We start from the raw sequence: 12,747 nt of genomic DNA, 5'->3' as shown, positions 1-12,747 counted from the left end.
GAGAGGACGGGAATGGGATACTGAGATTGCATGATTAGCCATGATCATATTGAATGGTGGTGTAGGCTGGAAGGGCTGAAAGAGCTGAAAATGTGTTGCTGGAAAAGTGCAGCAGGTCAGGCAGCATCCAGGGAACAGGAGAATCGACGTTTCGGGCTTAAGCCCTTCTTCAGAAAGCCCTTCCTGAAGAAGGGCTTATGCCCGAAACGTCGATTCTCCTGTTCCCTGGATGCTGCCTGACCTGCTGCACTTTTCCAGCAACACATTTTCAGCTCTGATCTCCAGCATCTGCAGACCTCACTTTCTCCTGGAAGGGCTGAAAGGCCTACTTTCTATTTTCTATGTTTTTTTTAAATACTTTTACATCCGTTTGAAAAGGTAAATCGGCCCTCAATGTATTGTTTCATCTGAAAATACGCATCTCTGACAGTGCAGCATTATATCTAAATAATGCTGATATCTTAAGCCTAGATGTAATGCCAAAATCTCTGGAAAGAGACTTGAACTTTTAACCTTCTGGGCTTAGAAGAGAGAGTCACAGCTGTGACCCCATTGAGGTCCACTTTGACAAGTCATAGCTGCACTGAATTCAGGCCAAATCTCTCTCAGGATGAAAGTGGGTGTGGTCCAACCAGGCTAGGTCAATTTTCTTGTTTTGGTGAACTTTCAGAGTGTGACTGCAGTCTTTGTTGCTGAGTAGACAAGTTTTCTCACTCTTCTGGTCAACATTCCTTTTGCAAAAATTGAGCCAAAAAAAAAGCACAGGCCATTTATCCCGAGGCAGTTTGTAAGATGTGGTAACACAGAATACTTGTCACACATAACTGCAAAGCAAAATATAACTCCTTGGATGTGAAGTGTATTGAGACAGTTTGACGGTCTGATTAAGCACACATATCTCTTATTCCTTCTTTTATTATTCCAGGATCAGCTCAATGTGTTGTCATCAACATTTCATACAGAATGATGGCTGTTCAGCCAAAGCAGAAAGTCTCTTTGTCACGACGTGCCAATTTAACATGACCATATATCCAGTGAATCATTTAAGTAACTGATAAAATCTACATTTTCTTGGCATCCTTATGCAAGATGCTATCAAGTTTATCTATTCTTGTTTCCACATATAATATTCAACTCTCTGTAATGTGATGCTCAGATTTCATTGTATTGTGTAGACCTGCTGCTTAAGTAAATGAGACCCTGAATCAATTGAGTAATACATTCTCATTTGTTTATTACCTTGGAATATCTCAGCCTTTCTGGATTTTGTTTCAATTTCCTCCATTATAGAAGTAAGCCAATTTCCTTTCAGCCGATTTCAATGGCTCTGCCTGTCTGCGAGGTATCATTGTTTGATTCAAAGTAGAAAGAAGAGTTCTTCCCAGTGACCTGGTCTTCATTTATCCCTCAACCAACATCAGAACTAAACAGATTTACCTGTTAATTAATCTAATTTTCTCTTTGTTGGGTCTCACATAAATTGGTCACTGCATTTACGAACAAAGCAACTGGAGCTGGCAATTTCTTGAGCATGTCCTGCCTGTTAATGAAACCATGACCGATCTGTAACCTAATTCGATGTTGTACAAGGTGGTTGGAAAATGCATTAACGTCCCTCAATCTGGTGAATTTTTGGTGTCCTGAGGACTTGGTGTCAGGTGGGGTAGGATCATCTTAGGATCTTGTAAAGTGAATATTTATATCCACTCATATCCTAACAGTTTCAGTAATGATGCATAATTTATTAATGTAACTTAGTCATAGAATCATAGAGATGTGCAGCACGGAAACAGACCCTTCGGTCCAACCAGTCCGTGCTGACCAGATATCCCAATCCAATCTAGTCCCACCTGCCAGTACCCGGCCCATATCCCTCCAAACCCTCCCTGTTTATATACCCATCCAAATGCCTTTTAAATGTTGCAATTGTACCAGCCTCCACCACTTCCTCATTCCATACACTCATTCCATACACGTACCACCCTCTGTGTGACAAAGTTTCTCTTTTATATCTTTTATATCTTTCCCCTCTCACCCTAAACCTGTGCCTTCTAGTTCTGGAATTCCCCACCCCCAGGGAAAAGACATTGTCTATCTACCCTATCCATGACCCTCATAATTTTGTAAACCTCTATAAGGTCACCCTTCAGCCTCCGAAGCTCCAAGAAAAACAGCCCCAGCCTGTTCAGCCTCTCCCATTAGCTCAAATCCTCCAACCCTGGCAACATCCTTGTAAATCTTCTCTGAACCCTTTCAAGTTTTACAACACCTTTCCGATAGGAAGGAGACCAGAATTGCATGCAATATTCAAACAGTGGCCTAACCAATGTCCTGTACAGCCGCAACATGACTTCCCAACTCCTGTACTCAATACCCTGACCAATAAAGGAAAGCATACCAAACACCTAACTTGTCCCTGATTGCAATCATGCTTCTCTTGCTTAAGACAGGAGCCCTTTCTTCTAAAGACTGATTCATGGCTTTTCCGTACATATTTAAACCAAGTCAGCCCTCAGTCCCGGTCAAGGAAAGAGGAAGGTGGGAGCAATCTATCCCTGCCGCAAACTGGTAGTGATTGGCGTAGCTCATGCAACTTGGTGAGCAATGTTAGAGATAAGCTGACAACTCAGCTGCATCATACACATGATATCAACAATGGGTATTGTTGCATAATGTCACAACGAAATAACGGTGAGCATTCCCATGGACCCAAGGCAGGTATCAGACATTGGGCTTTAAGAACAATTTTGTCAGAAAGTCAGTCGCTGCGTTACACGAGCAGTCAAACAGCCTCCTGCCAAACCCATGGAAAGATTAACAAGGAAGAAACATACGCAGAGAAAGCTGGGGAAACTCAACATGTCCAGCAGCATCTGAGGAGAGAAAAACACAGTTAAGGTTTTGCCGGCCCTTTGTGGCAAGGAGTTCCAACAGCTCACAAGCATCTGAAAGAAGGAAGTCCTCCTCATCTCAGTCTAAAATTGGTGCCCATTTATTCTGAGACTGTGCGTTGTGGTCCTCTCCCATGAAGGGAAACATCCTCTCAGCAGTTACCTTGTCTTAAGACTCCGACATGTTTCAATGAAATTACCTCTAATTCTTCTAAACTCTGATGAGTACAGTCCCAACCTGCTCATGAGACATCCCTCCATACCAGCGATCATCCTAATGAACCTCCTCTGAACTCTGTGCAACGAAATGATTTCTTTCCTTCCTTCAAAAAGGCGACCGCAGCTATTCACAGTACCCCAGATGTGGTCTCACCAGCATCTTGTACACCACAAATGCAGTTGTCAGGGTCTTGCTTAAAACATTCACTGCGCATGGGATCCCTGATGTGGTTACATGAGATAGTGGGCCATCGTTTGTTCATTGATCTTCCAACCCATTTGCAGTTAGAGCCAAGCGTGGGATCAGGCAGTCAAGCCACTTTCTTCAAAAAAAAATTGCTGACTTTTAAGCAGCATTGGTAAGTTACTGGTTCACCTCACTGCAGTATGATTTAGCTCCATCAGGATTACTGATAAGAGAAAATTGAAAACTCAACTCCCTGTCCGACCAAGAGATTGAGTCCACAGTTAAGTCCACTTGGCTGTAATAATGTAGGGAAATGGGAACAGTCCCACAGCAAACAGCAAGCTGCCCACTGTAATAGACATTGCATTGTATGACAAACTTAGACCAAGGGCAATGGATGTCAATAATGGACCTTAACTGGAAGACTATGGACATTCAAGAGGCAGCAGACCAGCATAGAGTCATAGAGATGTACAGCAGAGAAACAGACCGTTTGGTCCAACCAGTCCATGCCGACCAGATATCCCAACCCAATCTAGTCCCACCTGCCAGCACCCGGCCCATATCCCTCCAAACCCTTCCTATTCATATACCCATCCAAATGCCTCTTAAATGTTGCAATTGCACCAGCCACCACCACTACCTCTGGCAGCTCATTCCATACCTGTGCCACCCTGTGTGTGAAAAAATGGCCCCGAAGGTCTCTTTTATATCTTTCCCCTCTCACCCTAAACCTATACCCTCTAGCTCTGGACTCCCCGACCCCAGGGAAATGACTTTGCCTATTTATCCTATCCATGCCCCTCATAATTTTGTAAACCTCTATAAGGTCACCCCTCAGCCTCCGATGCTCCAGGAAAAACAGCACCAGCCTGTTCAGCCTCTTAGTCCTCAAGCCAAGAACTAACCAAACTTCTAAGCCTGAAGAGAACTTCTGGAAGAATTGTGAAACCCCCAGATCATCTGTGAAGTTAGAGATTTTGGGGCCAGAGGAGGACCTTTTGGTGAAGAAGGTGGTGGTACATGAAGGTAAAGCTATTAACTGTGGGAAGAGAGCTTGGTGGGTTTTGTAGTGCTTGCAATATATTATTATGGGTTGCAAATAATTAGAAGCAAAAACCTGGTGAGTGAGTGCAGAGCAAGAGGACACAGTCTAAAAACAAGAGCCAGGCCATTTAGAACAGAGCTTAGAAAATGTCTCGATACACAAAGGGTGATAAAAGCGTGAATGTCGTCCCATAGAAATCGATACAAGCTGAATTGGTCATTTTAATTTGTCTTGCCAAGTTACTCAGGTGATTAGTTATTTGCTGTCATTGCATTTTCTAGTAAATACATTTCAGAGGCAATTTTTTACTTTGGTGTTGCTTTATGATGTCTTCAGGAAATGTAAAGTACTTTATAAAATTAAAATTCCTTCCTCTGAAATAAATACATCCTCAATTTAATGAACTGGAGATAACACTGCCTGATGGATGTATTATTCTGTGGAGAGATATCATGGAGGAGAGATATCATGGAGGAGAAAATGATGTGGACTCCTAGGGCACCATTGTTGATTATCCATGACAGTTCACAGCCAGTAAAGTATTTTGGAAGGTAGCTCTTCTCCAACACCCACATAGAGGCAGACAGCACAGAAACAGACTCTTCGAATCATATCATCAGTGCCAATCAGCCATCCCAATCTGATCTACTCCCATTTGCCAGCACTTGGCCCATATCTCTCGAAACTCATCCTATCTTTAAACCCATGCAGGTAACTTCTTACATGTTGCAATTGTACCAGTCTCCTCATCTGACAGCTCATTCCATACACACACTATCCTCTACGTGAAAAACTCCTTTTAAATCTTTCTGCTCTCATCCTAAACCTATTCCCTTTAATATTGGACCCTCACACCCTCGGAAAAAGAGCTTGGCTATTCACCATGTCCATGCCCCTTATGATTTTATAAACTTCAGTCTTTGATACTTGAGGGAATAAGGCCTCGGCCTATTCAGTTTCTCTTTAAAGCACAAACATTCCAGATCCAGCAACATACTTATAAATTTTTTCTGCACCCTCTCTAATTTAACAACATCCTTCCTATAGCAGGGAGACCAGAATTGTACACACTATTCCAAAAATGGTCTCATCAATGTTCTGTTGAGCCACAACATGATATCCCAACTCCAATATTCAAGGTTCTGAGCAATGCCAAATGCCATCTTCACCACCCTGTCTTCCAGCAGCTGCACTTTCAAGGAACTGTGCACTTGCACCCCTAAGGTGTCTATGTACATCAATACTTCCCAGGCCTCAACTATTAACTGTGTAAGTCCTGCCCTGGTTTGCCTTACCAAATGCAACACCTCACATTTGTCTAAATTAAACTTCATCTGTCACTCCTCAGCTCATTGGCCCATCAGATCAAGGTCCCATTGGATTCTGAGATAATCCTCTTCACTGTCGAATGCACCACCTGTTTTGGTGTCATCTGCAAACTTACTAACCACACCCCCTGTATTCACATCCAAATAACTTATATAAATGGCGAAAAGCAGTAGATCCATCACCAATCCTTGCAGCATATCACTGGCCACAGAACTGCAGTCTGAAAAGCAACCCCATAGCACCAATATGTCTCCAATTGGCTAGCTGCCCCAGATCCTATGTGATCTAATCTTACTAACCAGTCTACCTACAGAACCTTGTTGAACGCCTTGCTAAGTCCATATAAACAACGTCTACCGTGCAGCCTCCATCAATTTTATTTGTCACCTGCTCAAAAAATTCAATCAAGTTAGTGAGACACTATTTCCCACGCACAAAGCCAAATTGACTGTCCTTAATCAGTCCTTGTCTTTCCAAATACATGTAAATCCTGTTCATCAGGATCCCCTCCATTCACTTACCCTCCACTGATGTCAGGCTCACCGGTCTGCAGTTCTCTTGTTTTTCCTTACAGCCTTTCTGGAGTAATGGCACCACATTAGCCAACACCAGTTTTCTGGCATGTCACCTGTGACTATTATTGATACAAATATCTCAGCAAGTGGCCCAGCAATCACTTCCCTAGCTTCCCACAATATTCTGGGAAGCAACTGTTCAGGGCTCGTGGATTTATCTACCTGTATGCATTTTAAGACCTCCAACACCTCCTCTTCTATAATATGAACTCTTTTCAAGACATCACTACTTATTTCCCTAGTTTCCATGTCCTCCTTCATAATAAATACTGACACAAAATATTTGTTTAGGATCTCAGCCATTTCCTGCAGTTGCAAAAATAAACGACCACGTTGATCTTTAAGGGACCCTGTTCTCTCCTGAGTTACTTTTTTGCCCTTTGTGTATTTCACCTGATGAAGGAGCAGCACTCTGATTTCTTGTGATTTTAAATAAACCTGTTGGACTGTAACCTGGTGTCGTGTGACTTCTGACTTTGTCCACCCTCGTTCAACATCGGCACCTCCACATCATACTGTTAATGTACTGATAAAATCTCTTTGGATTCTCCTTAGTTCTATTTGCTAGAGCTATCTCATGTCCCTTTTTGGCTGTCCTGATTTCCCTCTTGAGTATACTGCTACTGCCTTTATACTCTTCTCAGGATTCACTCGATCCCAGTCGTCTATGCCTGACATATGTCTCTATCCTTTTCTTGACCAGAGCCTCAATTTTTCCAGTCATCCAGCATGACCTACACCTACCAACCTTGCCCTTCACACTAACAGGAACATACTGTCTCTGAGCTCTTCTTATCTCCGTCTTAAAGGCTTCCCACTTCCTAACCGTCCCTTTATCTGTAAACAGCCTTCCCCCAATCAACTTTAGGAAATTCCTGTCTAATACCATCAAAATTGGCCTTACTCCAATTTGGAACTTTAGCTTTTTGATCAGTTATGTCCTTTTCCTTAAAACTAGAATCATAGAGTCATAGAGATGTACAGCATGGAAACAGACCCTTCGGTCCAACCAGTCCATGCCGACCAGATATCCCAACCGAATCTAGTCCCACCTGCCAGCACCCGGCCCATATCCCTCCAAACCCTTCCTATTCATATACCCATCCAAATGCCTCTTAAACGTTGCAATTGTACCAGCCTCCACCACTTCCTCTGGCAGCTCATTCCATACCTGTATCTTTCACCTCTTACCCTAAACCTATACCTTCTAGTTTGATTAGATTAGATTAGATTACATTACATTACATTACAGTGTGGAAACAGGCCCTTCGGCCCAACAAGTCCACACCGACCCGCCGAAGCGCAACCCACCCATATCCCTATATTTGCCCCTTACCTAACACTACGGGCAATTTAGCAAGGCCAATTCACCTGAACTGCACATCTTTGGATTGTGGGAGGAAACCGGAGCACCCGGAGGAAACCCACGCAGGCACGGGGAGAACGTGCAAACTCCACACAGTCAGTTGCCTGAGGTGGGAATTGAACCTGGGTCTCTGGCGCTGCGAGGCAGTAGTGCCAACCACTGTGCCACCGTGCCGCCCACCTGGACTCCCCAACCCCAGGGAAATGATGTTGCCTATTTATCCTATCCATGCCCCTCATAATTTTGTAAACCTCTATAAGGTCACCCCTCAGCCTCCGACGATCCAGGGAAAACAGCCCCAGCCTGTTCAGCCTCTCCCTGTAGCTCAAATCCTCCAACCCTGGCAACATCCTTGTAAATCTTTTCTGAACCCTTTCAAGTTTCACAATATCTTTCCGATAGGAAGGAGACCAGATTTGCACGCAATATTCCAACAGTGGCCTAACCAATGTCCTGTACAGCCACAACATGATCTCCCAACTCCTGTACTCAATACTCTGACCAATAAAGGAAAGCATACCAAACGCCTTTTTCACTATCCTATCTACCTGCGACTCCACTTTCAAGGAGCGATGAATCTGCACTCCAAGGTCTCTTTGTTCAGCAACACTCCCTAGGACCTTACCATTAAGTGTATAAGTCCTGCTAAGATTTGCTTTCCTAAAATGCAGCACCTTGCATTTATCTGAATTAAACTCCATTTGCTACTTCTCGGTCCATCTGGATCCAGATCCTGTTATAATCTGAGATAACCCTCTTCGTTGACCACTACACCTCCAATTTTGGTGTCATTTGCAAACTTACTAACTGTACCTCTTATGCTCGCATCCAAATTATTTATATAAATGACAAAAAGTAGAGGAACCAGCACCGATCCTTGTGGCACTCCACTGGTCACAGGCCTCCAGTCTGAAAAACAAGCCTCCACCACCAAAGGTCTTCTACCTTTGATCCAGTTCTGTATCCAAATGGCTTGTTCTCCCTGTAATTCCATGAGATCTAACCATGCTAATCAATCTCCCATGGGGAACCCTCTAGTCGAACGCCTTACTGAAGTCCATATCGATCACATCTACTGCTCTGCCCTCATCAATCTTCTTTGTTACTTCTTCAAAAAACTCAATCAAGTTTGTGAGACATGATTTCCCACGCACAAAGCCATGTTGACTATCCCTAATCAATCCTTGCCTTTCCAAATACATGTACATCTTGTCCCTCAGGATTCCCTCCAACAACTTGCCCACCACCGAGGTCAGGTTCACCGGTCTATAGTTCCCTGACTTGTCTTTACCGCCCTTCTTAAACAGTGGCACCACGTTTGCCAACCTTCAGTCTTCTGACACCTCACCTGTGACTATCGATGATACAAATATCTCAGTAAGAGGCCCAGCAATCACTTCTCTAGCTTCGCACAGAGTTCTTGGGTACACCTGATCAGGTCCTGGAGATTTATCCATCGTTAACCATTTCAAGACATCCAGCACTTCCTCCTCTGTAATCTGGACATTTTGCAAGATGTCACCATCTATTTCCCTACAGTCTATATCTTCCATATCCTTTTCCACAGTAAATACTGATGCAAAATATTCATTTAGTATCTCCCCCATTTTCTGCGGTTCCACACAAAGGCCGCCTTGCTGATCTTTGAGGAGCCCTATTCTCTCCCTAGTTACCCTTTTGTCCTTAATATATTTGTAAAAGCCCTTTGGATTCTCCTTAATTCTATTTGCCAAAGCTATCTCATGTCCCCTTTTTGCCCTCCTGATTTCCCTCTTAAGTGTGTACTCCTACTTCCTTTAAAATCTCCTAAGGATTCAATCGATCTATCCTGTCTATACCTGTCATATGCTTCCTTCTTTTTCTTAACCAAGCCCTCAATTTCTTTAGTCATCCAGCATTCCCTATACCTACCAGCTTTCCCTTTCACCCTGACAGGAATATACTTTCTCTGGATTCTTGTTATCTCATTTCTGAAGGCTTCCCATTTTCTAGCCGTCCCTTTACCTACAAACATCTGCCTCCAATCAGCTTTCGAAAGTTTTTGCCTAATACCGTCAAAATTGACCTTTCTCCAATTTAAAACTTCAACTTCTAGATCTGGTCTATCCTTTTCTATCACTATTTTAAAACGAATAGAATTATGGTCGCTGGCCCCAAAGTGCTCCCTCACTGACATCTCAGTCACCTGCCCTGCCTAATTTCCCAAGAGTAGGTCAAGTTTTGCACCTTCTCTAGTAGGTACATCCACAAACTGATTCAGAAAATTGTCTTGTACACTTAAGAAATTCCTCTCCATCTAAACCTTTACACTATGGCAGTCCCAGTCGATGTTTGGAAAGTTAAAATCCCCTACCATAACTACCCTATTATTCTTACAGATAGCTGAGATCTCCTTACAAGTTTGTTTCTCAATTTCCCTCTAACTATTGGGGGTCTATAATACAATCCCAATAAGGTGATCATCCCTTTCTTATTCCCCAGTTCCACCCAAATAACTTCCCTGGATGTATTTCTGGGAATATCCTCCCTCAGCACAGCTGCACTGCTATCCCTCATCAAAAATGCCACTCCCCCTCCTCTCTTGCCTCCCTTTCTATCCTTTCTGTAGCATTTAGATTTAGATTTAGATTACTTACAGTGTGGAAACAGGCCCTTCGGCCGAACAAGTCCACACCGACCCGCCATAGCGCACCCACCCAGACCCATTCCCCTACATTTACCCCTGCACCTAACACTATGGACAATTTAGCATGGCCAATTCACCTAACCTGCACATCTTTGGACTGTGGGAGGAAGCCGGAGCACTCAGAGGAAACCCACGCAGACACGGGGAGAATGTGCAAACTCCACACAGACAGTCGCCTGAGGTGGGAATTGAACCCGGGTCTCTGGCGCTGTGAATTGTATCCTGGAACATTAAGCTGCCAGTCCTGCACATCCCTGAACCATGTTTTTGTAATTGCTATGATATCCCAGTCCCATGTTCCTAACCATGCCCTGAGTTCATCTGTCTTCCCTGTTAGGCCCCTTGCATTGAAATAAATGCAGTTTAATTTATTAGTCCTACCTTGTCCCTGCCTGCCCTGACTGTTTCATTCACTTCTGTTCTCAGCTGTACCCGTCTCAGATCGATCTCTTTCCTCACTATCTCCCTGGGTCCCACCCCACCATCTTACTAGTTTAAATCCTCCCAAGCAGTTCTAGCAAATTTCCCTGCCAGTATATTAGTCCCCTTCCAATTTAGGTGCAATCCATCCTTCTTGTACAGGTAACTTCTATCCCAAAAGAGATTCCAATGATCCAAAAATGTGAATTCTTCTCCCATACACAAGCTCCTCATTCATCTGCTCTATCCTCCTATTCCTGCCCTCACTAGCTCATAGCACTGAGAGTAATCCAGATATTAATACCCTTGAGGACCTCCTTTTTAAATTTCTACCTAACTCTCTGTAATCTCCCTTCAGAGTCCCAATCTTTTCCCTTCCTATGTCGTTGGTTCCAATGTGGACAATGACCTCATGCCGGCCCCTCTCCTCCGTGAGAACATTCTGCACCCTCTCTGAGACATTCTTGACCCTGGCACCAGGGAAATAACACACCATTCTGCTTTTTCTCTGCTGGCCACAGAAACGTCTGTCTGTACCTCTGACTACAGAATCCCCTAACACAATTGATCTCTTGGAAGACGATGTACCCCTCTTTGCGTTAGAGCCAGTTTCAATATCAGAAACTTGGCTGTTCGTGCTCCGTTCCCCTGAAAATCCATCACCCCCTACATTTTCCAAAACAGCATACCTGTTTGAAATGGGTATATCCACAAAAGACTCCTGCCCTATGTGCCAACCTCTCTCACCCTTCCTGGAGTTAACCCATCTATGTGACTGTATCCGAGACTTTCCCTCTTCCTATAACTGCCATCCATCACATACTGTTGCTGTTGCAAATTCCTCATCGCTTCTATCTGTCTCTCTAACCGATCCACTCAATCTGATAAGATTTGCATCCAACAGCATTTATGGCAGATATAATCCGCAGTAACCCTTAAACTCTCTCTAAACTCCCACATCTAACAAGAAGTACATATCACTGCAAAGGTCATTTTTGCTCCTTCACAATCTACAGACCCAGAAAATAACACCGTCTTATTCCTCTACAAACACTGCCCCAGGTTAAATTAATAGCTATGGCTTATATTTTAAGTTTAATCAAGAGACTTATCTCCAAAAACATATAATCAAGAAAGAACCCACTGTACTCACTAATACAGCCTTTCTCTTGGACAGACTTAAAACAACAATTAACTTTTCTGATTCTGTGCTGTGAACTTCGCCCAACAGTTCCTTCAAGATTAGTTGTGAATTTCACTGTTCGTTAATTTTCCCAGATGCACTCCGATGTCCAGCGATACACAAATTCAAACGGCAAAGGCGGTAACTGTGCAGGTTCTCTCTCTCTCTCTCTCCTACACTGTCCTCACCATGTGCTTCCTTTGTCTGCTCTTCTCCCTTTTAAAACTGCTGTTGTTTTGACTTTTTTTTTCCAAAGTTCCAAAACAATGCAACAGCGTATAAAACAGTAATTGCTGCTCCTGGGATTTGAAGAAATCATCTCTGACAAACTAATAGAATTATGATCATTTGTCCCAAAGTGTTCCCCCACTGACACCTCAGTCACTTGCCCTGCCTTATTTCCCAACACAAGGTTAAGTATTGCTTTCTCTAGTAGGTACTGAATGAGAAAGTTTTCTTAGAACATAGAACATAGAACAGTACAGCACAGAACAGGCCCTTCAGCCCACGATGTTATGCTGACCACTGATCCTCATGTATGCGCCCTCAAATTTCTGTGACCATATGTATGTCGAGGAGTCTCTTAAATGTCTCCAATGACCCTGCCTTCACAACTGCTGCTGGCAACGCATTCCATGCTCTCACAACTCTCTGTGTAAAGAACCCGCCTCTGACATTCCCTCTATACTTTCCTCCAACCAGCTTAAAACTATGACCCCTCGTGTTAGTCATTTCTGCCCTGGGAAATAGTCTCTGGCTATCGACTCTATCTATGCCTCTCATTACCTTGTTTACCTCAATTAGGTCCCCTCTCCTCCTCCTTTTCTCCATTGAATAAAGCCT

General features: G+C 43.5%; 1 protein-coding gene across 4 annotated transcripts in view; it reads left to right on the top strand.

Moving 5' to 3' along the window:
- Positions 1 to 12,747, top strand: part of st6galnac3 (ST6 (alpha-N-acetyl-neuraminyl-2,3-beta-galactosyl-1,3)-N-acetylgalactosaminide alpha-2,6-sialyltransferase 3) — a 278,305-nt gene that overhangs the window by 175,178 nt on the left and 90,380 nt on the right. The window contains exon 4 of one of the 4 annotated variants that reach the window (XM_087990258.1): positions 926 to 1,203. The exons of the other annotated variants lie outside the window; for them this stretch is intronic. Within the exon in view, the coding sequence (XP_087846384.1) occupies positions 926 to 1,055 (130 nt within the window). The 3' untranslated portion in view covers positions 1,056 to 1,203. Of the gene's footprint in view, positions 1 to 925; positions 1,204 to 12,747 lie in introns of those variants that run through there. 4 annotated transcript variants of the gene reach the window in all.

The sequence above is a fragment of the Chiloscyllium plagiosum genome, unplaced genomic scaffold (assembly GCF_037043375.1).
Source record: "Chiloscyllium plagiosum isolate Xiang-an unplaced genomic scaffold, Cpla_swu_hap1 HiC_scaffold_9, whole genome shotgun sequence".
Taxonomy (NCBI): Eukaryota; Metazoa; Chordata; class Chondrichthyes; order Orectolobiformes; family Hemiscylliidae; genus Chiloscyllium; species Chiloscyllium plagiosum.
The sequence above is the reverse complement of the archived record's forward strand: the minus strand, read 5'-3'. Positions and strand labels throughout refer to the sequence as shown.